The 27350-nt window shown below is 41.5% G+C and overlaps 1 protein-coding gene across 2 annotated transcripts in view; it reads right to left on the bottom strand.

The window, feature by feature from the left end:
- Positions 1-655: 655 nt before the first annotated feature.
- ANXA4 (annexin A4) overlaps positions 656-27350 on the bottom strand; it is a 79639-nt gene continuing 52944 nt past the window's right edge. Inside the window, exons 5-14 of one of the 2 annotated variants that reach the window (XM_077958379.1) lie at positions 22238-22332; positions 19998-20111; positions 18524-18614; positions 15889-15968; positions 13829-13885; positions 10361-10454; positions 7572-7667; positions 6928-6986; positions 5597-5719; positions 656-981 (exon numbers count right to left, since the gene is read on the bottom strand). In XM_077958379.1, coding sequence (XP_077814505.1) covers positions 922-981; positions 5597-5719; positions 6928-6986; positions 7572-7667; positions 10361-10454; positions 13829-13885; positions 15889-15968; positions 18524-18614; positions 19998-20111; positions 22238-22332 — 869 coding nt within the window. In that variant the 3' untranslated portion in view covers positions 656-921. 2 annotated transcript variants of the gene reach the window in all.

Below are 27350 nucleotides of genomic sequence, written 5' to 3' on the forward strand. Positions count from 1 at the left end.
ACATCTTCAGAATGTTTCTAGAGTTGAAAGGCACAGTGCAAACAGAAATTACTACAATCAACAAAATTGAAAAAGATTTTAAAAAGTATTTTTAGCACAAAAAAGTTTTCTTTATATCAAACTAAATTCAGAACATTACATAATTCCCAGAATACCTAGTTTGAAGCTTATTTGTTTTCTCCATTCACTTGCAAGCTGGATTAAGACATTAAGACTATAATAATATGGAATGTTCGGCATTTATGTTTGGTAACCAGATATATATGGTTTGTATAAGCATACTTCAGAATTTAGTTTGTTCAGATAAATTGGTTTTGGTATACTTTGACTACAGAAAGTGATTTCAACATAAGATGTGATGAAGGAAGTCTCCCATGAAAAACTTAGTAAGGATCAACTAATGCTATGGACAAAACCTAAAAAAAGAGATTTGTAGATGCTTTCAAGGCTTTGATATGAAATATAGAAAACTGGATGGGCGTTCTTACTAACCAGATGCTTACAATTTCAAATGAAGAAAATACTAGCTACTCTAAAAATTAGATTAGGGGAAAAAGTGATTTTAGAACAGTTTTCCATTTAAAAAATTTTTCACTGAAAAGAAAATATGGAATAATTTAATATATTCAATGTCTGTGAAACACAAAGTATAATCTTTTAAAAACATGGAATACATTTTTATTTCTATTTTTAAATCTCCATTTATGTCTTATAAGCTTTGAAATGCAAGTACAGCTTTAAAGCATCATAATGACTAATTATAGGCGAATAATAATACAGACAGTCTATATCCTAGGAGGCAGCTGTAGGCGTTTTAATTGGAAATAAGCATTCTGAGATAATGATAATAGCAGTGTAGAAAAATGAAGTTAAAAAAATTCAAAGTGTGGAGAATCCTCCTGTCCTTCTGGGATTTTTATTTTAATCATCTCCTCCACAGAGAACAAGCAGTACTTTCCTGTAGTCTCCGGATGTGTCACCCTGTTGGATAGGGAAGCAAAGTTAGATAAATAGATTTTGAAACAAAACACACAGTTCAAAGTCATCTAAGCCAACTTTTTCAAGCTTGGCTGGATTTTTCTTAGCTTTAAATTTTTTTTTTTGTTATTTTTTATTACAAAGGTAATATTCAGTGTAGAAAATAAAGACAAAAAAGAACACAAAAATCAACCATTATTCCATCATCTAGAGACTACTATTCTTATCATTTTGATGTATGAATGTCCTTCCAGTCTTTTTTCTATATATCTAGATACCCAATGTGATACAACAGTAGTATTCTGTGTTCCGCTTTTTCACTTAACAATATAGCCTATTTCCCTATTTTGTTAATTTTTTTTTTTTTTTTTGAGATGGAGTCTCGTTCTGTTGCCCAGGCTGGAGTGCAGTGGCGTGATCTCAGCTCACTGCAAGCTCCGCCTCCCGGGTTCACGCCATTCTCCTACCTCAGTCTCCAGAGTAGCTGGGACTACAGGCGCCCGCCACCATGCCCAGCTTTTATTTTTGTATTTTTAGTAGAGACGGGGTTTCACCATGTTAGCCAGGATGGTCTCAATCTCCTGACCTCGTGATCCGCCCACCTCGGCCTCCCAAAGTGCTGGGATTACAGGCGTGAGCCACTGTGCCAGACCCCTATTTTGTTAAATATTATTCTACAACATTATTTAATGGTTACAGAATTAATTAATTGTATGCAGGTAAAATAATTTATTTAATCACATCCTCCCTCTCCCTATTGTTGGATATTTATGTTGTTTCAATTTTTCACTATTATAAACACTGCTTCAATAAGCAAATTGTAGTTACATTTTTGTATATTTTCTTAATGATTTATTCTGGATAAATTTTCATAAAATAGGAATTACTGGACTAAATGCATTTTCTTAAGCCTTTTTTTTTTTTTTTTTTTTTTTTTTTGAGATGGAGTCTCGTTCTGTAGCCCAGGCTAGAGTGCAGTGGTGCAATCTTGGCTCACTGCAACCTCTGCCTCCCAGGTTCAAGCGATTCTCCTGCCTCAGCTGCCTGTGTAGCTGGCACTACAGGTGCACACCACCACGCCTGGCTAATTTTTATATTTTTAATAGAGACGGGGTTTCACCATGTTGGCCAAGTTGTTCTTGAAGTCCTGACCTCAAGTGATCCACCCACCTCAGCCTCCCAAAGTACTGGGATTACTGGTGTGAGCCACTGCACCCAACCTGTTTTCTTAAACATTTTGATATGGGTTACAAAACAGTCTTCCAGAAAGGTTCTATAATTTCTACATAGAAATTTTAGTGGTCATAATAATTGATTAATTTTTTAATCTTTTATTTATTTATTTATATTATATTTTTAGAGACAGGGTCTTGCTATATCACCCAGGCTGGAGTACAGTGGTGTGGTCATTGCTCACTGCAGCCTTGAACTCCTGGGCTCAAGCGATCCTCCCACCTCAGCTTCCCAAAATGCTGGGATTATAGGTGTGAGCCACTGCACCTTGCCTAGATTAATTTTTATTAGTCATTCATGGGGACTAGAAAAGATGGAATCTCTGTATATAGGTTTCAAAGTTTAATAAATATCTGTTAAACTCAATCTTAATATATCCTTGTTTATACTTTGCCTTACTGATCTGCCAAAGCATAGGATGTATTAAAGTCTCTCACTAGCATAGTAATTCCATTATATGTTTTCTTCTGGAGCCTCGAGTTTCTTATTTATATATTTCAATGCAATATGATTTGGTACTTGAAGTTTCATAACAGTTTAATCTTTGCTGTGAATTGTTGCCTTTGTCAGTATAAAGTGATCCACTCTCTCCTATTTAATACTTTTTCTCCGTAAATTCTTCTTTTTACTAATAGCATAATCTCCACTTTCTTTCTTATATGTTCGCTTTCTTTCCCTGGTGTTTTTCTTTAAGCTTTTTACATGTCACTATCTTTTAGTTGTTTCTTATAAACAGCATGAAGTTGGATTTTATGTTTTTACCTAACTTGAGAGTTTATTTTTATAACTTTTATTTTTATCTTTTGTCATTTTTTTCTATTATTTACATATTTTATTATTCTATTCTGCGTCTTTTGTTTCTTTTGACAACTATTATTGAATGAGCAATGTATTCTTTATTTTTAATCTTTTCTAGTGGTGTGTGTGTATACACACATATATTTACATATTTATATATACAGACACATATACACTAGATTATGGTGTTTTCTTCCCAAGCCAATCAATATATTTGTACTCAATCATTTTAGTGTTGGTATAGTATTATATTGTATGGATTTTCCATAATTTAAGTTATTCCCTATTGATTAATAGTAATAATAATATACAATTATATACTATAATACCATATTATTGATATAAATATAAATAACATAAAGCAATGTAAATAATATAAATAATGCTATGATGAAGCATTATAATACTTAGTCTACTCTTTTGACATTTCATTAAATAATTTTATTTAAATTCTTTCGGAGACATTTTATTGTGTTAAAAAAATATATATATATAATTTGTCATTTTAACCATTTTCACTGTTCCTTTTACAATGTTATGTAACCATCATCACTGTCTATTTCTAAAACCCTTTCATCACCCCAAACAGAAACTCTGTACCCACTAACCAATAACTCCCATTCTTTCCTGTCCTTGCAAATTCCTGGTAACCTCTAATCTACTTTCTGTCCCTATGAATCTACCTATTCTACATACTTCATAAAGCAGAATCATACAATATTTGTCCTTTTGTGTCTGATTTATTGCAGTTAGTATATTTTCAAGGTTCATTCATGTATCAAAAACGTCATTCCTTTTTTTCATGACAGCCTACCATTGAATGTCACTGCTTTTTATGTATGTATATATATATTTTATCTAGACATCTGTTGATAGATATTTAGGTTGTTTTCACCCTGTGCCTATTGTTAATAATGTTTATGTTGATGTACAACTAGCTGTTTGAGTTCCTGTTTTCATTTAAGTATATAACTGAGAGTGGAATTGCTGGATCATGTGGTCATCCTATGTTAAAATTTTTTCTTTTTCTTTTTTGGGAAGGGTCTTTACTCAGGCTGGAGTCTTGAAGTGGTACAATCATGGCTCACTGTAGCCGACCTCCTCAGCCTCAGGTGATCCTCCCACCTCAGCTTCCTGAATAGCTGGGACTACAGGCGTGCACCATCACACCCAGCTAATTTTTGTATTTTTTGTAGAGACAGGGTCTCACTATGTTGCCTAGGCTGGTCTTGAACTCCTGGGCTCAAGTGATCCACCCGTCTCGGTCTCCCAAAGTGCTGGGATTACAGGCGTGAGCCACGATGCCTGGTCTATATTAAACTTTTTGAAGAAGTTTGGTGCTTAAAGTTTCTTAACAGACTGTTTTTCACAGTGGCTGCACCACTTTACACTCCTACCAATGGTGCATGAGAGTTCTAGTCTCTCCATATCATCCATAAATCATTTGTCATTTCCTGGGGTTTTTTTATTTTGTTTTTTTCTTGTTTGTAGTATATTTTCCCATAACTTCACTTACTGTCATCCTTGAATCTTAAACTAGTTATACAGTTCAGCTCTGCAAAATCAAGTTACCTAATAGCCTAGCCAGACATAGAAACAAGTTCCTGCATGCCTTGCAGACATGGTAACAAAATCCACAGCTTGGTGGGGCATGGTGGCTCATGCCTGTAATCCCAGCACTTTGGGAGATCACGAGGGGTGGATCACTTGAGGTCAGGAGTTCGAGACCAGCCTAGCCAACACAGTGAAACACCATTTCTATAAAAAATACAAAGCTCATGCCTGTAGTCCCAGCTACTCAGGAGGCTGAGGCAGGTGGATCACTTGAACCGAGGAGGTGGAGGTTGCAGTGAATGGAGATTGTACCACTGCACTCCAGTCTGGGTGACAGAGTGAGACTCCGTCTCAAAAAAAAAAAAAAAAAAAAAGAGAAAAATCTGCAGTTTAAATCACCTAACTGTCACACCTCTCCAAGCTTTGAGTAAGATTCAGAATATTTAATTCACAGATCAAATGCTAATTTGAAGCTTGCAGTGCAGGCAACCTTAGCTGCTAGGGAAATCTGTCTCACTTTCATGTCCATGAGACTCTTCTGGCATCCTCAAGAAACAAAATCCCAGGAATGCCTGGCTTTGAGGGAGGTGAATCATTTCTCACCACTACCATGCCCTCTTAGGACTCCTAGAAGTCTGGTGCCTGGTAAAGAACAGTAATTCAGGATAACTAAAATGCTTTTCCATGTTCCCAGCAGACCTCAGCTGGCCCTGCATAGGACTCTGGATTCAGTTGTTTATCTTCTATCATAATTAGGTAGACAAGGAAATTGTGGGCTTAAAAGTATTCATTAAAATGTAATCTTTGTCTGGGGTCAACATAAAATAATTACTGTATTTAGAAGGCAAATTTCCAGCTTGTATCCTGGCAAAGGTTTAAATATCTGTGTGAAAGAAGAGAGACTGGAAATATCGGGAGTATCATCTTTAAAGGAAATTATATATACCAAGAAGAGGGGACAAGTGCTAAATGCCGAGGTCAGAGGGGTCCTTTTCTGGATCCTTTCCTCTGGACTGAGGCTGCTGTGACCTACCTTGATGAACGAGTACAGAGACTTTCCATAGAGTCTCTTGAAGTGTGCCCGGATATCCAACATGTCAATTTCTGCTCGAGAAACCATCACTCTGATGAGGGTGTCATCATCGGTGCCCAAGCCCTAAGGAAGAAAACGAAATCCAAACATATACAATAACCTAGCTGTTTTTCAGTGTCTTCTTTAGTCTGCCAAAGCAAGACTAGAGATGACTGTGCTGATGATGTCCTCTGCTCCACTGCTTGGCAGTCCTGAGGAATATCCTCACTCCTCATCATGGTATTCAAGGCTCTCCACAACTCACTTTTCCAGTGCTATATGTTCTGACCACAGGATGCTGTTCCCTGCTTTTCTAGAGCCATAACCTGTGCTGTCCAGACATACCCTGCCACCTGGCTTACCTACGATTCCTTCTCATAGAGTACTATCCTTCTCTCCCCAGCCTTATCACCCCTTCCCCTCACCATGTGAAATCCTCTGATGTAAAACTTTTACATTTGGAAGGTCCTGCTCAATTGGTGTTTTGCACATATTTGTCTAGGCTAGACATTCTTTGAGAGCAAGTTCTACATTTTTTTGTTTTGTTTTGCTTTTTTTTTTTGAGATAGAGTCTTACTCTGTCACCCAGGCTGGAGTGCAGTGGTGCGATCTCAGCTCACTGCAACCTCTGCCTCCTGGGTTCCAGTGATTCTCCTGCCTCAGCCTCCCAAGCAGATGGGATTATAGGCGTGAGCCACCATACCTGACTAAGTTTTGTATTTTTGCAGAAACAGGGATTTCACCATGATAGCCAGGCTGGTCTTGAACTCCTGACCTCAAGTAATCCACCCGCCTCAGCCTCCCAAAGTGCTGGGATTACAGGAGCCACCGCACCTGGCCAAAGACTACATTTTGACCTTCCCTGCACCTCCTGTGATTCTCAGCACAGGTGCCTGCAGAGTACGATGGAGGGTTAGGAATATGGGCTCTGGAGCTAGAATGCCAGCTGTTTACCTGGCATTCTAGCTCCATTACTTCCTCACTGAGAATCTTGGGCAAACTGCATATCCTTTCTATGCCTCAGTTTCCTCATCTGTAAATTGGGGGTAATAGTACCAGCCTCATAGAGCTGTTGTGGGGATATAATTAATCTATTAAAAACAGTGATCCACACATCCTAAGTACTCAGTAAATATCACCTAGTATTATTATTAGCAGGCACTCACTGAAGTATTCCATGAATTGAATTGGATCTTTCAGAGCAAAGTTTGGATAGGGGATATAAGTAAGCTTAAGAAGGTGGACACAAGATAACTCAAATTCATTTACATGCTAAAAATAAGGCCATTTACCTTCATTGATTTATAGAGCTTTTCAGCAAAATACGCAGATTTGTTCCTCATGCACTTTACTGGCAAAGAAAAATAAAAAAGAAGAAATGAAAAGATTACAGATAAGACCCATGAAAAAAGGAAAGTGACAGTTGTTTCCTCTGTTTCTACAAGGTATCAATATTTGCTTTGCCAGGGAAATTTTAGCCAAGCAATGTTTCATGAACATAGGCTATGCTCTATGTATTTTCACAGATAGAAAGTACCCTCGATTTATCATCGAGTTCCTGGAGAAGTAATTGATAAAGTCTATCAAAGCAAAGGGTGGTATTTCGTTTCAAAATGAGGATTATCGTATCTGCCATATGAGACAGTTACTAGTTTCTAACCATTCACAGACTTGCAAGCTGCAGCTTGTTTATCTGCACACTATTACCTTTCACGTAGCACATACAAAAGCATAGAAGATATAAAATATATAAACCACGTGGCACAATAGCAATCAGGTTGTATATGATATTTCTTGTTTAAAAACCTGGAATGTACCATGAGTGATTCAAACAACTTTTATCTCTGAAAATAATTCTATATCCCCATATTGCAAGTTGATAATGAGAAGGAAAAATCTATAGACATTTGTTTCTCTACTCCCCCTACCAGCTTACCTATAGCCAGCAGAGCATCTTCAAAGCTACCAGATGTTTCAGATTTAATACTCTGTTCAATATCCTTCTGTGATATCCTTTTGTATTCATCAAACACTGCAAACAATAACAAAATAGTATTATTGGGAAGAAAAAATAGAGGAAACTGAAATTTATGGAGCAAATGAGCATTTTTAACTAGCCTACACTATTTATTCTTCAGCATACTTGAGGAGGAAACTAATTAGTAATGTGGGCAAGCACACAGGAGGGAGGTGCAGAGTGGACAAGAAGGAAGAAATGCTGTGATGTTTGGAGGACACCAGTCAAGTCCTTTCCCTTATGTGGGACCCTTGTACATAAAATGGAGATGGCCTCTGGGGACCTTTGCTTTCCTTTCTCATTGTTTCCTTAATAAGCAGAATGTGTCGTTTTGTGTTTTTGTCCTTGGCAATCACCTCCCTGTCATCTCCCTTTTGGCTCAACAAAACTAGAACAATTCAACCCCTTCAAAACTGAGTCACAGTTAATAACAGCTGGTTGCATCTTTTAAAATACTTAAACATAATTACATTTTTTTTTTCTAAGTATTTTTGAATGTGGTGAATATGTTTCCCTCTCTTGCTGTCTCCTTCTGGAACCTTCTTAGAGCAGGTATCCATTTTATCTTCCCACCATCGCCTTCTTTGGGGTGCTGCCTCACTTCCATCAATGTGATTTTAACAGGGCTGTCAATCAAGGGACACCATACTCAACAACATACACCACAACCTCTGTCAAACACGTGAGCAGTTCACCCAGTCAGGACCCATTAGAGTCTCTCCTGGGAACTTTTTAATTGAGCAGCTCACGGGGATGGCCAAAAGCACTGCGTCATCTTTGCCCTCAGAGAAACCTGTTAAACTTCCTAGGTGTCACACTCAGAGGTTCTAATTCAGTCAGTCTCAAGTAGGGGGTCAATAACGAGCATTTTAAATAGAAAACGAACTTCAGAAACTCTGCTTTAGAAATAAAATCCATTACTCCCTTCTACTGAGACCCCCAGAACTGCCCTGATTGCTGTTCTTCCTGAAGGTGTTCAGCTCTCTGTATAAATCTGTGAGCTACCAGTATTTTCCATTTTCCCTCTTGTGCCATTCTATATTATTTCATATTTTCTTACTTAAATTGAAGTCAGTGTGTGTGGCTTGGAATCAAAGAACTTAATTGACACATTTCTAAGCCTCAGTTTTCTCCACTGTAAAACGGAGAAAATAATTACTGCCTCACTGGGTGTTGCAAGAAACAATGCTTATAAAATGCTTAACAATGCACCTAGAAAATAGAAAATTATTAACAAAACCATAGTTATTATGAAACCTCACCATTATTGTTGGTTGGTAAGACAATTATGAAGTTTTCCTAACCCAAACAGTGCTTAAAATATTTTCTCCTGGTGGCTTACAAACAGATATTTCATAATTGCCTAACTATTGACTTGCACCCAGAAGTGAAAATGCTTACAAACGCATTTATGCACTAAATCGGCTTCTGAGGACCTGCAGTTCTTCGAAAATACCACCAGGGGGAGATTCCTATTATTTGTAACCAGGCAAGGGAAGGAAATGAAGCAAGAAGCCGAGTCAGAAGTTTGTGTTTCTGATAGTAGCCCAGGATATTGATTAACAGGAGTAATCACCTGTTTTTTGTCACTGTGAAAAATCTGAAATAATTACAACTTCAGAATGTGTTGTACTTCTCAATTGCTTTATGTTTTCAATTTAACAAACTCATTCTCAAATTTCCCACAGGCTTTGCAAATCAGTGTGTGTGACTAAAAAGGTATGGTGGGTGGGTTTATAAAATTATAATGTATTTAAAGATCTAAATAACTCGTATAAAAGATGAAATATCTTATTAAACCCTTACTGCTGTTTAAAAGAATATAAACCTGACAGCAAATATTCTAAAATTGTCTAGTGTCTTTCCCCCAAATAAGTTAAAATCACATTACAAAGTTTATATTTATCAGAAACAAATCAGAAACATTTCAAATTTGAAATTATCCATTATTCATCTTATACAACGTAACCCCTAAAGAAATCACTTGTATTAGCTTTACAGCTTGGATGGTACACAGGAATAAATATCAACCAACATTGCTATTTTATTGCTACCCGATCTACTACAGATTACTTTCTTTTTTTTTTTTTTTTTTTTTTGAGACGGAGTCTCGCTCTGTCGCCCAGGCTGGAGTGCAGTGGCCGGATCTCAGCTCACTGCAAGCTCCGCCTCCCGGGTTCACGCCATTCTCCTGCCTCAGCCTCCCGAGTAGCTGGGACTACAGGCGCCCGCCACCTCGCCCGGCTAGTTTTTTGTATTTTTTAGTAGAGACGGGGTTTCACCGTGTTAGCCAGGATAGTCTCGATCTCCTGACCTCGTGATCCACCCGTCTCAGCCTCCCAAAGTGCTGGGATTACAGGCTTGAGCCACCGCGCCCGGCCCAGATTACTTTCATATGTAACTAAATTAGAATGAAAATACTGGGGCTACTTTAGAAAAGCGACTGACTATGAAGGTCAGTTTCCTAGAAACAAGAATGCCAAGCTTCTATGACTACATGCATTTTTGCTAATTATTCATAATTAATCTTTCAGAAATTAGCTTTCATACACGTCATTGGGCTAATACATTTCCAGGGTGAGAATCTAAGACACCTGGGTACAATCAGTTCTTTGTACCCACTGAAGGAGAAAGGTTATCAATTACTTATGGGCAATACAGCTTTTGCTATCTTTCACACCCTTTCTTTGGGAAATGAAGTGCCTTACCATGCAACAGGTGATTTCGGTTCCGGGAACAGAGAACAGTTAGAAATTTTACCTCGTCTGTCCCCCATTTCTTCTCTCCAGCCTCATACAGGTCCTGAAGCCAAACAAAGCACAAGTCTAAAACTCCAAAAAGGATGTGCCAGGACACAGGCAAATACTTCCAGAAGCTCAAAGAGCTGAGACAGATTAGTTTTATTTTGTTGGTGATGGGGGTGGAAATGGTGGTGGTGAGTGGAAATGACTCAGGGCCCTTCCTCAGGCATAAGGCTGTTGGGACTCTGTCATACCTTCCTGGGAGTCAAGGCAAACACTGGCAGTTCCCTAGCTGCAGACTACATGGTTCTATCTTAAGAGCTAAAAGAAATGTCCTAGATTTGGGCTGTCCCCTACAGTTGCCACTAACCACATGTGGCTGTTTAAATTTTCATTAAAATTAAATACAATTTAAAATTCAGTTCTTCAGTCACACTAGCCTCATTTCAAGTACCCAGCGGCTACAGGTGGCCAGTAGTCACCCATACAGGACAGTGCAGATGTGGAATGTTCTCATCACTGCGGGGAGTTCTATTGGATAGCCCTGCTCTAGAATGATCTGTGATTTTTCTGAGGCTACAGGTCTCACAGTAGAACCAGGGACCCATTGCCAATTGCTTACATTCCAACCAGGTAGGAATACAAGAAACTGATTCTGCTCAATTTAACTACATTATCGCTGAATTCAGAATTACTGTTCATTTATAATAAGTAGCTGGCCTGTTACATTTCTCAAAAAGATCTTAATTCACACATATTGTTGCTCATTGGGCTTACCTCCATATACTCCCCCATTTTCCCACTTCTTTCTCTGATTCCCTCACTGCTTTAGAGTCAATTCACATAATCATAAAAATTTAAGCTGAAAGCGTTCATCTAATTCACCTAATTCAAAAACGTTCATCTTATTCAGCACTTCTGAAACTTGAATCTCAACAGGCTTGTGACTATTTATTTTATGTCAACTTGACCAGGCCATGGGTTACCCAGATTTTTGCTCAAACATTATTCTGGGTGTTTCTGTGAGGGTCTTTGGATGATCCAATATGGAACAGGGGTCCTCATACAATCAGCTGAAAGCTTTTGTTTTCAAGAACAAAAGGGCTGACCTTCCCAAGAGTAAGAGGGAGTCCTCCTGCCTGACTGCCTTGAGCTAGGGCATTCGTTTTTTTCCTGCCTTTGGATGTGAACTGAAACATCAGTTCTTCATGGGTTTCCAGCCTGCCGGCCTTCAGATGGGAACTGCTCCTGGTTGTCAGTCCTTTGGACTCAGACTGGAACAAAATCATGGCTGTCCTGCATCCCCAGCTTGCTGACTCCCTTGGAAGATCCTGATACTTGCCCACCTCCATCCTCTCTCTCTTTCACCCTCCCCCACCACACACATACCCTCTGTGTGTGTGTGTCTCTGTGTGTGTGTGTGTGTCTGTGTCTGTCTCTCTGTCTCTCTCTACTGGTTCTGTTCCTCTGCAGAATTCTGACTAATACATTGCTTTAATTAATAAAGCATAGTAGTTGGCTGGGCACGGTGGCTCATGCCTGTAATCATAGCACGTTGAGAGGCCAAGGCAGGTAGATTGCTTGAGCCCAGGAGTTTGAGACCAGCCTGGGCAATATAGCAAAACCCCACCTCTACCAAAAAAATATTCAAAAATTAGTCGGGCATGCTGGCATGTGCGTGTAGTCCAGCTACTCAGGAGTCTGAGACGGGAGGATCACTTGAACCTGGGAGGTGAAGGTTGCAGTGGGCCAAGATTATGCCACTGCACACCAGCCTGGGAGACAGAGCAAGAACCTATCTCAAAAAAAAAAAAAATAATAATAATAAGATACAGGTTAGTGGAAGTGACACTGTGATTTCTGAGGCTAGATCATAAACAATCCTGCAACCGCCACTGGTTCCATTAGAATGCTTGCTTTCTGGGTGCTCCCTTTTGAAACCCAGCTGCTATGCTCCAAGAATCCCAAGCCACACACAGACCTCTATCCCCTCTAATGAAAGCAACAAGTTCTCTTTTGCATAAAACTAAGTTGTTCATACCTCACATACTGAATGGGACCAATCCCTCATTATGGTTATATATTGGTTAAGAATACTGGGTCTATGGCCAGGCGCGGTGGCTCATGCCTATAATCGCTGCACTTTGGGAGGCCATGGCAGGTGGATCATTTGAGGTCGGAGTTCAAGACCAGCCTGGCCAACATGTTGAAAACCTATCTCTACTAAAAATACAAAAACTAGCTGGGTGGTGGTAGCACATCCTGTGATCCCAGCTATTTGGGAGGCTGAGGTGGGAGAATTGCTTGAACCTGGGAGGGGGAGGTTATGGTGAGCTGATATCATGCCACCATACTCCAGTCTGGGTGACAGTGAGACCCTGTCTCAAAAAAAAAAAAAAAAAAAAAAAAAAAAAGACAGAATACTGGGTCTAGATGCCAATTGGTTCAAATCCTAGCTCTGTCCTTTATTATCTGTCTGAGCTTGAGCAAGGTACTTGACCTCTCTGAGCCTCAGTTTCCCTGCTTGTAAAATGGGGATAGCAATACTTACCTTATGAAGTTATTGCAGATTCAATGACATACTTAATATAGAATTTGGAACAGTGGGCAGGGTGCGATGGCTCATGCCTATAATCCCAGCACTTTGGGAGGCCGAGGCAGGTGGATCACCTGAGATCAGGAGTTCAAGACCAGCCTGGCCAACACGGTGAAAACCTGTCTCTACTAAAAATACAAAAAATTTGCTGGGTATGGTGGCAGGCACCTGTAATCCCAGCTATTTGGGAGGCTGAGGCCGGAGAATTATTTGAACCCAGGAAGCGGACGTTGCAGTGAGCCAAGATCATGCCATTGCACTCCAGCCTGGGCAACAAGAGTGACATTCCATCTCAAAAAAAAATTTAGAACAGTGTTTGGTATCTGGTAATGACCCACTTTTTATTAGCTATTAGTGTTATCTGGCCGCAGCTGATTAGACCATGGATTGGTTCCAGGACAACCATCACTGGGCTGGGAAACAGAGAGGCAAATGCTTCTTGGGGTTTCCTATTAATTTTACCCAGCAGGGTATACACTGTGCCAGGCTATTTTATATAGGTTCTATCAAATGTCCTCTTTGATGAAGAAAAATGCACAGTGAACAGTCCCTTTCACCTCCAAGGCATTGAGAAGACACTCAGTGGTTCTCCAGGATTGCCACACAATGGTCCTAAGGCTGAGAAACCTGGAACCCAGGAGTGCTTATATAATGATGTCCAGCCCCAGGCACCTCCGCGAGAAACCTGTTATTAAAGGCCATCTGTGGGAATGTTTTTAAAGAACATATCCAAGCCTGGCTAATATACACTGTAATATAAGATGTTGTCCACCCACTAAGGCCTGTCTTATTGGCAAAAGAGAAGAAAACTGGAAGAAAGAAGCCGCAGTTCTACCAACCTGGGCATCCTGTCTCACGAGAGCATCGTCCAGATAATTTCCTTCATCCCTCCCACCCTGAGGATGAGAAAACAAACAAAAAGTAATTTGAGAATATACATGAAGATCTGGGGACACCATTAAGATAGCAGGTCTAGAGTAATGAGACAAAATACCATGAGGAGTGGGGCTTCAGACCCAGGGAGGAAGGACAGACATCCTCGAAATGTGCTCGCATTATTACCATGGCTCTGATGTGTGCCTAGAGGGCTGAGGCTCAGTGTGGCCCCTAACATTGCATGGGTGCCTTTGCCAATAGAAGGAGAAGGAGAATAAATGCTTCCCAGGGACAGCTCCCTCCACTATCTCCTGGCCTCACCCACACCCCACTCTCCTGTGTCTTCCCAGCTGACTCATGCCTTCCTAACTGGCAAATCTACATTGATTAACCTCTGCCAAAAGGGGGTCGGGGAGTGCTTGTAGTTCCAGCTACTCAAGAGGCTAAGGTGGGAGGATGGCTTGAGGCCAGGAGTTCAAGGCATTGAGCTAAGATGGCACCTGTGAATAGCTGGTCTGGGAAACACAGCAAGACCTTGTATCTTTAAAAAAAAAAAAAAAGCTGGGGAGGCTGGGAACAGAGGAGAGTCAAGAGAATATGGGACCTATGGTGGGACTTGAGGATCCCATAAAAATGTCCCCCTACCCCTCAGCAACACCAGCTCACAAGAAGGCAGGGTGGAAGCCTCTGAAGAATGCTAACAAGTGACAAAATGGGCTAACTTCCTCTAGTTTGTAGGCTATTTTTATTGTTATACTGTGTCGATATTCTATGGTCTAGGCATGGCTCATCAGAGTGGTAAATATGGGTGGAAAAGAAAAAGTGGGAAAGAAATATGAGACACAGGCAGGTGTTACTAAGTAAATATTGGAGACAAGAACAACGTGAAAATTGGAGATGATTTCTAGGGTTCTGCTTCTTTAAGTGTAGGAGGAACAGCAGCAACATTAACAGAAACAGACAAGTCAGGAAGAAGAGCTGGTTTGAAGGGAAAATGAGTTCCGGTTTAATTCATGAGGACTGGTTTAAGGGGATAGTAGAATATCCATAAGGAAACATCTAAAAAGCAATGTGAAATGAGAGTCTCACGCTCAGGAGGGGGTGAGGCCGGGGATAAAGATGCAGTTGGGAAGTGATGTGAAATGTCTCGAGTCTCCAGCTTCCCTTTTCAGGCACCCCTGCCCCACCTAGCTCAGTCCTGCTTTATTTTCCAGCTGGAATATTCCAGGTAGCTTCGTACCTGGTTGTCCAGCCTCCAGTTCCCGCCACTGTTCATCCTACATGTCACTATTACATTACTCTTCTGAAAGTGCAGCTCCAGTCACATCACTTCCATCATCGTTGTCATCATCACGTCATCTACTGCTCCCAAATCAGTAAGTGTAAACTCCTCCCAACATAGAATTCCCGTTTATCCTCCCACCCCGTTTCCAGAATCACAAGCCCAACTGTTCAGTCAGTTGTTCCCTGAACCCCCTGTTCCCTGCCTTGTTCTTGCTGTTCTCCCTGTCTGGAATACACCCACCCACGTCTCTGCCTCTTGAAATTCTAGTAATCCTCCAAGTCCTCTCTGAACCAGCATCTCTATCATGAAGGCTTTTCTTTGTTTCCACAACCAAAATTTCTCCTTGAATCTTCTTTTTCCTATGCGCCTCTCCTTTGGCATGTAATCTTTTCATGCCTTCTAGCAACTTGTGTACCTGATGTATTCCCTTATGACAATATATACTGTTAAGGCCCAGGAACTGCCTCTGAATCATCTTCATAACTCTCTATGCACTGAGTGACAGGGGGACCTGGCAGGCATTAGGTACTTGTAAATATCAAATTAAAGTAGAACAAATGGGCATGAAGGATTAGCTAGAGTCTCTGAAGGAGAAATAAGATAAAGGAACAGAGGGGTCCAAGAACAGCACCTGGGGAATATCCACATGTCAGGGACTGAAAGGATGAGAAAGGCTGGCAAAGGGGATAGAGTGGACATTTCAACAAAACCCACCCCCCATCAGAAGCAGTCACTCACAGCTGACAGAGACACCAGCACTCGCTGGAACATGAACGATGTGTCAGAGCGAATGTCATCTTCAAGGCTCCGTCCATATTCTAGCAAGAGAGTGAAATTAGCTACATCAGAATAAAGAGTCTTGCCCAATGTCCTGTCACACTCCAGAGCACTCTGTACCCTCAAGACCAGCCTGCTTATGGAAGCAGCTTATCACCCCACACACAGTTTTTCAAAAACTAAACTCTGGTAAAATGGTCAAGATAAGCTTATCCTGTCACAAGATATTCCTATTTTTGTTTTGTTTCTTTCGAGATGGAAACTCATTCTATTGCCCAGGTTAAGAGTCTGAAGTGCAGTGGCACCATCTCAGCTCACTGCAACCTCTGCCTCCTGGATTCAAGCAATTCTCCTGTCTCAGCCACCCGAGTAGCTGGGATTACAGGTGCGCCCCACCATGCCCGGCTAATTTTTGTATTTTTAGTAGAGATGGGGTTCTGTCATTTTGGCCAGGCTGGTCTTGAACTCCTGACCTCAGGTGATCCACCTGCCTTGGCCTCCCAAAGTTCTGGGATTACAGGCGTAAGCCACTGTACCCAGCCGAGATATTCCCAATTCTTAAAATGTGGGGTTGAAAAAGCTGGAGCTGAAATCCTCCCTCTGTGCTTCCTGCCACCCAGGGGTCTGATCTGAATGTGGTTCTCAGTGATGCAGAGAGAACCTGCTGCTTCACGGATGGAAGGCAACCACATAGGAGCTTCTGAACCCAGCTTTGGGGTGGGGCTGGGGTCGGAGCACCATCAAGGGCAAATCCTAGCATATGCCTTTCTGCCACGTCTCTCACTTGGGAGGTTCTGACAGGTTATCCACAAGAAGCTCCATGGCCAAGTGCAGTGGCTCATGCCTATAATCCTAACACTTTGGGAGCTGAGGAGGGCAGATTGCTTGAGTCCAGGAGTTCGAGACCAGCCTGGGCAACATGGTGAACCCCCATCTCTACAAAAAATACAAAAATTAGCTGGGTATGTTGGCACATGCTTGTAGTCCCAGCTACAGGGGAGGCTGAGGTGGGAGGATCACCTCAACCTGGGGAGGTCAAGGCTGCAGTGAGCCATGATCATGTCACTGCACTCCAGCCTGGGCCACAGAGTGAGACCCTGTGTCACAAAAAAGGGTGGGAGAGCTTCAGCAAGAAATTAAAAATCACTTCTTTATTAATTTTTAAAAAGCAAAAACAAAAAGAGAAGCTCCAGCCCTTCATAGCCCTCAGGGAAGAAAACCCTCATTGGGCAGATGTGGGGACTGGGTTGCTAAATCCAGACTCCTAAGGTTTAGAATCTCCTGCTCTGAACACTTCCCACAAAGCTCTTATTGTGGTTGTTTTTCTTTCTATAAAGGTAACACATGCTGACCACAGAAGACTTAGGAAAAAACAAATAAGAAAAAGGAAGGGACAAGGCGAGGAACTCCACTGCAATCTAGTCACCCAGAAATAATAATCATTGATAACATTTCTGTAAATATCCTTCCTCATTTTCCCCCATATACACACATTATCTTCATTTATTTAAAAAATAATGTTATTAACTGTGTTAATTTTTTAAAAATGGGATCATAGCATACTATTTTATGGCTTGTCTTTTTCACTTATATGTACTACACCATTTAATAAATATTTTAATAATATTGTTGGCCAGGTGCAGTGGCTCACACCTGTAATCCCAGCACTTTGGGAGGTCGAGGTGGGCAGATTGCTTGGACCCAGGAGTTTGAGACCAGCCTGGGCACCATGGCGAAACCCCATCTTTACAAAAAATACAAAAATTAGCTGGGTGTGGTGGCGCACGCCTGTGGTCCCAGCTACTCAGAAGGCTGCAGTGGGTGGATTGCTGAAGCCCAGGAGGTCGAGGCTGCAGTGAGCTATGATGGGGCCACTGCACTCCAGCCTGGGCAACAGAGTGAGACCCTGTCTCAAAAAAAAGGTTAAATAAAAGAAAAAAAATACTCTTTGATATAAGTTTTAATGACTACATAACAGTTCATTGTGTAAGTGTATCGTATTTTGTTTAGACATTCTGCTACTGTTGGACATTTTTAGCTAATGTAGACAATACTGAATAAACACTGTGAGATCTAAACCTTCGTTCATGTTTAGTTATAGTCTCAGGGCAAAAAGTCAGGCATTTTTTAAAGGCACTTCGTATGTATCACCCTCTGGAGGGCTCTAAGGGGGAGTGAATGGCTGTCATTCTGATTTGGCTGGAGGACATACAGTCCAGTCTGAAGGGAAGAATATGGGCCAGACAGCCCCTCCAGACCATTCCTTGGAATGCTAAGATCTGCTGGTGCCACCACTTTTGAACAAGTACCTTAGATTCTTTGTCTGATAATAAGGAACAACTTTCCAACTTTTAGGGTAATAAAATACTGCACTGGGTAGGCAAAGTAGTGTGTCATCTTCACCTGAGAAATCTTAAGAAGCCAACAGACCACCATTTGCCTAAACAGGGATCTCTCTCAAAGCAGAGCTTGGCACCAAGGATCCCTCATGCTCAGTATTCTATGAAAAGTCTAATGAGCAGACAACCACCCGCTGCTACCCTCATTCTCTCATCACAGCGAAACCTCAGCCAGGGCCACTGCGGATGTCACGTACGCTGCTGGTAGGTTTGGCTTATGCGCCGGATCTCCTCAGGGGTCCGGGAGGCCAGGATCTCAATTAGGCAGCCCTCATCAGTGCCAGCTCCCTAAACAAGAAACCAGAGGACAGGGCTATATGAGCCAGTTTACAAAGCTGAGGCCCAGACACAGAAGGAATACAGCCATGAATCTGCAGAGAATAAAGACAATCCACTGTGTTCTAGCAACAGGATTTGTTCACTTTTGTTGTCCTGCCTGAAACCCAAAGTGTTTGCCATAATAATTATGAGTAATAACAAACATTTCTAGGTTGTTTACTATGTGTTGGTTACTCCAGGATAGGTACAGTTTCTGCCCTCTGGGAACTTAATTTTTCCTTGACCTCTTCTACTCTCTCCCTCTGAAGGGCAGAATTTTCTGGCAAAGACTTTGTCACCTCTTTGCTTTCCCAGAGCCTGGCCCAGAACCTTCCACAAGTCTGAGTATTTATTGACCTGGTTGAGGAGGATAACTGTACTCCTCGACTTATGATGAGGAGTACAATATACTGAAAATTTTTAAGTAGAACCATCCTAAGTTGGGGACCATTTGTATTTGCATTACATACTTGGTCATTAAAATTCAGCAGACCCAGGCTAGGGCACAGTGGGTAGGTCATCTAGGGAAGCCAAGAACTCTTTCGCCAGTTCTAAGCCTATAGTAGACCTGGAGGCCCCAAGGTGTCAGTCATAAAGTTACATATCTCAAAAGTAGTTAACATGACCACGAAGTCTCTAGAGCTGTACTAAAAGCCACAATTATAATCACTCCCCATTGAGCCACAGGAAGGAGCAAGTGATGCCCTTTTTGAAAAAGAATTTTTAAATGATCATTGGTATAATGTAATGTTGTTTTCAAGTTGTCATAAATGAAGGAAAATCTCCTATACTTTACACCTGCCATTCTCAGAAGGCCTTGGTCATAGTTTCTTTTTTTTTAAAAAAAATTTAACTTTTACTTTAAGTTCAGGGGTACATGTGCAGTTTTGTTATATAGATAAACTTGTATCATGGGGGTTGTTGTACAGATTATTTCATTACCCAGGTATTAAGCCTAGTATCCATTAGTTATTTTTCCTGATCCTCTCCCTCCTCCCACCCTCCATCCTCCAACAGGCCCCAGTGTGTGTTGTTCCCCTCTATGTGTCCATGTGTTTTCCTCATTTAGCTCCCACTTGTGAGTGAAAACATACGGTATTTGATTTTCTGTTCCTGCCTTAGTTTGCTAAGGATAATGACCACCAGCTCCATCCATGTTCCTCCAAAGGACATGATCTTGTTCCTTTTTACAGCTATTCCACGGTGTACATGTACCACATTTTCTTTATGCAGTCTACTATTGATGGGCATTTAGGTTGCTTCCATGTCTTTGTTATTGGGTGACAGTCTCTTAAGAAAGCACATCAGCGTTTGCATCAGCAGCACCAAGAGCACAAGAGGAAGAGCACAGACCTTCATGGCCCTTCGCAGCTCTTGCACGTCATACAGCACCGTGGGCGTCATCATCCCCACAATCACCTGCTCGAAATCGCCACTCAGTTCTGACTTCAGGTCGTCTATCAAGTCCTGCAATGCAAGAAAGTAGCTCCACTTAACTGCGACAGCAAATGAGACCAGCCACTCTCCAGTGTGGTCCAGGGATATCTGGGGTCTCCAAGACCCTTTCAAGGAGCCTGCAAGTCAAACCTATCCTCGGAATAACACTCAGATGTTATTTGCCTTTTCACTGTCATTCTTCCACAAGCATACAGTGGGGTTTTCCTAAGGCTATTTGACATTGTCTGTGCATCAACAACTGTTCAAGTACTCTCCCCATTTTCAAGTACATATCTGTACAAGACCAGATTTTCTTCATATACCTCAACCCAAACAACATATCATAACAAATTGAAGTAGAAACAGATATGAGAAGCCATCTGTCTTCCATTAAGCCAGACATTAAAGAGATCTGCAAAATGTAAAACAATGCCAGTCTTCTCACTAAATTTTTTTGTTTTGGGACATATAGCTATTTTTTCATTAAAATGTTATTTATAGTAACATACAATACACTTATTGTTTTTACTAAGTTAACAAATATCTATTTTTAAATGCCCTCAGTTTTAGTTTCTAATAGGGCAAATATCAAAAGATAGAACCCACAAAACCAAAAGTCCTAAAAAATTTAAGAGGTAAAGGAGCCTTGAGGTTAATATGCTTGTAGACACTGATGTAAATGTACTTGCCTACTTAACAATATGTCTTGAATATATTTCCAAGTCAGTATTCACCGATAATCTTTTTAGCAGCTGTGGAGATTTCTATAGATAGGTGCAATATAATTTTTCTTTTTTTTTTTTTTTTGAGACGGAGTCTCGTTCTGTTGCCCAGGCTGGAGTGCAGTGGCACAATCTCGACCTTACTTGCCTTGGCCTCCCAAAGTGCTAGGATTACAGGTGTGAGCTACCACACCTGGCCTAATTTCTTTAACTAGTCATCTGTTTCTATTTTTCTACTGTTATATACATAAGGCATTTAGTTGTATCTTTGTGATCATTCATGATTATTTCATAAGGCTCAATTCCTAAGATATAATTTCCAAATATAATTATTTGGAAAATGGACCGAATTCTAAACATGTTTATTCACATTTCCTCCTAGAACAGGTCAGAGAGTTTAAGAACCTGTTTAAGATCAACTGACTAAGAAGGAGCTGAATCGCTATTCTCTATTTTTTTTTTTTTAGATGGAGTCTCACTCTGTTGCCCAGGCTGGAATGCAGTGGCACAATCTCGACTCACTGCAGCCTCCACCTCCCAGGTTCAAGCAATTCTCCTGCCTCAGCCTCCCAAGTAGCTGGGATTACAGGCAGCCGCCACCACACCCAGCTAATTTTTTTGTATTTTTAGTAGAGATGGGGTTCCACCATGTTGGTCAGGCTGGTCTCAAACTCGTGACCTCAGGTGATCCACTCACCTTGGCCTCCCAAAGTGCTAGGATTACAGGTATGAGCCACCACGCCTGGCCTAATTTCTTTAACTAGTCATCTGTTTCTATTTTTCTATTGTTATATACATAAGGCATTTAGTTGTATCTTTGTGATCATTCATGATTATTTCATAAGGCTCAATTCCTAAGATATAATTTCCAAATATAATTATTTGGAAAATGGACCAAATTCTAAAGATGTTTATTCACATTTCCTCCTAGAACGGGTCAGAGAGTTTAAGAACCTGTTTAAGATCAATTGACTGAGAAGGATCTTAATCGTTCTTCTTCTTCTTTTTTTTTCTTCAGATGGAGTCTTGCTCTGTTGCCCAGGCTGGAGTGCAGTGACATGATCTTGGCTCACTGCAACCTCCACCTCCTGGGTTCAAGCAATTCTCCTGCCTCAGCCTACAAAGTAGTTAGGATTACAGGTGCCTGGCACCATGACCAGCTAATTTTTGTATTTTTAAGTAGAGATGGGGTTTCACCATATTGTCCAGGTTGGTCTCAAACTCCTGGCCTCAAGTGATCAGCCTGCCTTGGCCTCCCAAAGTGCTGGGATTACAGTTGTGAACCACCACACCTGGCCTCGAGAACATCTTTAAACAAGACAAAGGATCGATCTTTTAAAACACAGGGTCACTTCAGGATCCTAGATCAGGAAGAGGCCCTGCTTCCTGTTGCTGCCAAGTCAGCCAGACAGAGCAGGAAAGACTGTGGCCTACCCTGCCGATGGTGCTCTTGTAGGCCGTCCTGATCTCCTGGCGCTGGGCGGTGTTGCGGTAGGCAAGGACGCTAATAATGGCGTCTTCATCAGTGCCTGGGGACAGAACAGAGACAGCAGGTGAGTGTGATTGGAGAGAGGAATGAGAAAGCGGGTTCCTCTGTGGACACTGGAGTTACCCAAACACATGCAGAGGACTTTCTAAGAAAAGAGGCCCTTATTCAGAGAGTTTTCTACTTTTTGGGAAACAGATGCTAGGTTTGGGACTTAGCCTCTCCTTTAATTGGCTGTTTACTATTGAACAAAATGGTTAACTTTCTAAACATTAGTTAGTTTCCTTATCTGCAAATGTGAATGATGACAGTGATTTCCTTCGATCGGCTGCTGCAAATGTTAAACAATATAATTAAATGCGTAGCACTTACTAAACATTTAATAAATGTTGGCTGGAGTAATTATTCTTCCTCTCCTCTAGAATTGTCTTTTTTTTTTTTTTTTTTTTTTTGAGAGGATGTCTTGCTCTGTCACCCAGGCTGGGTGCAATGGCGTGATCTCAGCTCACTGCAACCTCCACCTCCTGGCTTCAAGTGATTCTCCTGCCTCAGCCTCCTGAGTAGCTGGGATTACAGAGCTGTGCCACCACCCCCAGCTAATTTTTGTATTTTTAGTAGAGACAGGGTTTCACTATGTTGACCAGGCTGGTCTTGAACTCCTGACCTCAAATGATCTGCCCGCCTCGGCCTCCCAAAGTGCTGGGGTTACAGGTGTGAGACATCGTGCCCAGTCATCTCCTCTCGAATTCTTTTCATGTCTTTTGAATCTCCTATCTCTCTCTTCCATATTCTTGCCTTTTCTTTGTTTTTATCTCTTTATCATCTCCTCTGAGTTTTGAAACAATTCAAACTTGTCTTTTAATTCACCAATTTGGCATTTTGCAGAGTTTAAATTGGCTGTAACTACGTTCACTGTGTTTTAAAATCTGGAACTATGTTTTTCACTTCTAAGCTATCTTTCCTGAACACAAACGGTTCCCTTTTAGAACTGCTGACAAATTACCATGATACAATATCTTACTAAAACTTTAAGCAAAAATTACAAATTAAAAATGTTCTAAGTTTTGCTTGCCTGTTTCTTGCAGCAGCTTTTACAAAGAGACTTTATTCTGATTTTTCGAATTGGTCCCTTATCTTTATAACAGCTGGATGTTCATAAATGTTTGGTGAATCTTCTGTTTCCTCGTTGTTTATGCTGTATGGGGGGTTGGGATAGGTTTCAGAAGTGATTCTACTGAAAATATTTCAGGGAGAAGTGAAAAAATACAGCCTCACCTTAGTTATCCTTGGCAAGATTAGAGATAAGATGTGAGTTGTGGGGAGGAAGCTATAGAACTTTAAGTTTACATACCTTGGGGACCTACTTTCTGTTCCTTTTTTTTTTTTTTTTTTTTTTTTTGAGATGGAGTTTCGCTCTGTCACCCAGGCTGGAGTGCAGTGGCACAATCTTGGCTCACTACCTCCGCCTCCCAGGTTCAAGCAATTCTCCTGCCTCAGCCGCCCTAGTAGCTGGGATTACAGGCGCCCACCACCACGCCTGGCTAATTTTTTTTTTTGTATTTTTTAGTAGAGATGGGGTTTCACCATGTTGGCCAGGCTGGTCTTGAATTCCTGACCTCAGGTGATCCACCTGCCTCAACCTCCCAAAGTGCTGAGATTACAGGCATGAGCCACTATGTCCAGCCGTGTTCCTATTTTTAAAAAGGAGAGGACAATCCATACAACAATGTTTCTCCCTTGGCACTCTCAGCTAGGAGGGGATGTGGAGGGGGCAGAGAGGGTTCATTACCTTTTGTTCTCTCCCTGTTTCTTTGAAAGGGATCACTCTTCTCCCCAGTCAAGTCAAGCTGAAATTCTCAAAATAGACTTGATTTTTTTTTTTTTTTTTTTTTTTGAGATGGAGTCTTGCTCTGTGGCCATGCTGGAGTACAGTGGCACCATCTCAGTTCACTGCAACCTCCGCCTCCTGGGTTCAAGCGATTCTCCTGCCTCAGCCTCCCTAGTGCTACCACGCCTAGCTAAATTTTGTGTTTTTAGTAGAGATGGGGTTTCACCTTGTTGGCCAGGATGATCTCGATCTCTTGACCTCGTGATCTGCCCACCTAGGCCTCCCAAAGTGCTGGGATTACAGATGTGAGCCACTGCACCTGGCCAATAGCTTTATTTTTTCACCCTCTCCTTTCCTCTACATTCAAGTCCACTGTCATGAAAAATGTTGCTTTACAGCCTCGTTTGCATTCTTTCCCTCTTTTTATTTCCTACCATAACCACTCCAATTCAAGATTTCAGGGTTTCTTCTTACACAAGTGCAGATGTCTGCTAACGAGTATTCTTAACTCCTGATTGGTCTTCCCAGAGTCTTGCCAGATTCATTTGTGTAAAAAGAAAAACTCACAATGTCCCTCCCCTGCTCAGAAATACACAATGGCTCCCCATCATCTACTGGATTTACTTTAGGCACAGCAGCCTGACATTTGAGACTCTCTACAATATCCCATTCACTATTGTAAACAGCCACATAAAAGGACACTAGGCAGCCAAATTCACGGACTCAGCTCTTGAAATATTGTGCTTTACCCAACTGTGCTGCACTCCATGTTCCCGACCTCCTTCATTACCAGTCTATTGGTTTATATGTCTCCTTAACCCCCTCCATTTAGCATCATGATTCTGGCATATGTTGTTTCCCGGCCAGTGCCTGTGAGACATCCCCCCCTGTCTGTGATTCTTATCGGTGGCTTTCTCAGTAGCACCCCTAGAACCTCCTTCTGGTACCTGCTTTCTCAGAAAGCTCCTGCTTTGCAAGTACCTCCTGCTGATACAGGAGATAGAAAGAAATTGTTTAGGCAGATAGTGAGGGCAGGCTGGGTGTGGGGGCTCACGCCTGTAATCCCAGCACTCTGGGAGGCTGAGGTGGGTGGATCACTTGAGGTCAGGAGTTCAAGACCAGCCTGGCCAACATGGTAAAACCCTGTCTCTTATTTAAAATATAAAAGTTAGCCGGGTATGGTGTTGGGGGCCTGTAATTCCAGCTACTTGGGAGGCAGAGGCATGAGAATTACTTGAACCCGCGAGGTGGAGGTCGCAGTGAGCCGAGATCATGCCAGGGCATTCCACAGCCTGGGTGGCAGAGCAAGGTTCCATCTCAAAAGCAGAAACAAACAAACAAACAAACAAACAAAAAACAGAGAGTGAGGGCAAAAGAGTCCTTGGGAGAACTTCCCTTCTAACAAAAAGCAGCCCCCAAAATCTTTTTTTTTTTTGTTTTCTAACAAAGAGAAGCCTGAAAGATCAAGCTACAAACGTAGATAAGGAAACTGAAAGCTTGCACAAGGGAATGCTGGCCACTGTGCCAATAGAAAAGGACTACCTGGGGGCCAGGCATGTCCACCATGGAAACTTCATCTTCCCTTTTTTGTTAGCATGTGTACAGTAAGAAAGAAATGTAAGAAAGTACAGCTCAGGCTGAAAATCCACCTGCATAATAAAAGACTGGGGTACCGGCTGCCAGAGATTCGTGCCCTATGCAGATAGCCCACCTGTTTCTAACTGGTTTTTGGTGCCCTGTGTAGATCAGACATCAGCCCTCCCCATCCCCGGCCTCTGCCACAGATCATCTATAAACCCCTCTGCATTTCACTGTGAATTGGCAACCCATTTTTCTGGAATCCCTTTCTGTAGCAGACAGCTAGTCTCTTTCTTTTCCCTATTAAACTTCCACTCTTAACCTCACTCTGTGTGTGTCCACATTCTTGATATCTGTGGTCATGAGACAACAAACCTTGGGTGTCACCCCAGACGAGGCCACTTCACTGCTGCAAGACACTTTTCTGTGTATTTACCATGACTCCCCTAGACCTCAGGACATGCCATTCCACTCATCTGAAACACCTTGTCTCTTAACTCTGTTTATGGAAATTCAATCATCTCCCAAGGTCCATTTTAACTTCTACATCCTCCAAGAAGCTTTGCCTATTGCCCCCAAGTGAAACGTGATCTCTTCTCTCTGAACCCCAGTGGGATCTTATTTGTGCCCCTCCTGTTACTGTTATATTATGAATTAATCACAGTTATTTCTGTGCATGCCTTAGCTATGCTAGCATTCATAGACTATTTGAACACAAGAACTAGGGATTATAATCCTTGTCTCCTCCAACAGTCTGCCTTGCACTGGCCCACACATAACAGGCACTGAAAAAGGATGGTTGTGCCAAATGTCTCCTCACCCTTTATGTTGATAATTCTGAATGTGACCTAGGCTACATTCTGAATTATGGTGTCCTTGTAATACACCAAAGAATTAGGATAAACTGAAAAAAAAAGGTGGGTCCTGTACTTTTCTCTTTTTATGAAAAAGGGAAAAGAAGAAGATACATAGATTCAGGACAATGTTCTCTTCAGAGATGGGCAGCAGCATAGAACAGTGGCTTAAACTCCAGCTCGGGAATCAGACATGAGGCAGCTGATCATGCAAAGATGAAAGGAAAAGGTTCTAGGAATTACCTAGAATCCTGAATATACCACTTAGTAGTTCTGGGACCATGGGCAAGTTAGCCAACTTCAGTCAGTCTACTTTACCTTCTCAACAGTAAAACAAGCTGCTGTCAGGATTAAAACAGATAACCCATGGAAAGCATCTATCTCTATGTCTGACACATAGTAGAGCTTAATAAACATTTGCTATTATTGCTACTGTTGTTGTTACTGTTAGCAACCTTGAGGCTGAGTAAAATGAACTCTTTTTGAATAGAAAGATGGTCTCACGGTCAAGTGTTTTTACCCTAATCTCAAGGAGATTCTAAATAGCAGCTAAGAACCAGGGGATACTTCTCTGGCCAAAAGTCCACTGAGACAAGGTCTTGGGGGCAGAGGCTAGGCCAGGTAGCTTGTAGTGCACATAGAATCACTGTACCTACCCAGCATGAAGGTGGTGGCCCCCAAGGAGCTAACTGGAGGGTAGCATGTTGGAAGACACTACCAGTGTTATAGGAGGCAAAAATAAATTATTTAGGTAGATATTTAGGGTAAAGTGAGTCCCCAGCAGAAAACTTTCCTTTTACA

This window comes from Macaca mulatta, chromosome 13, assembly GCF_049350105.2.
Source record: "Macaca mulatta isolate MMU2019108-1 chromosome 13, T2T-MMU8v2.0, whole genome shotgun sequence".
Lineage (NCBI taxonomy): Eukaryota > Metazoa > Chordata > Mammalia > Primates > Cercopithecidae > Macaca > Macaca mulatta.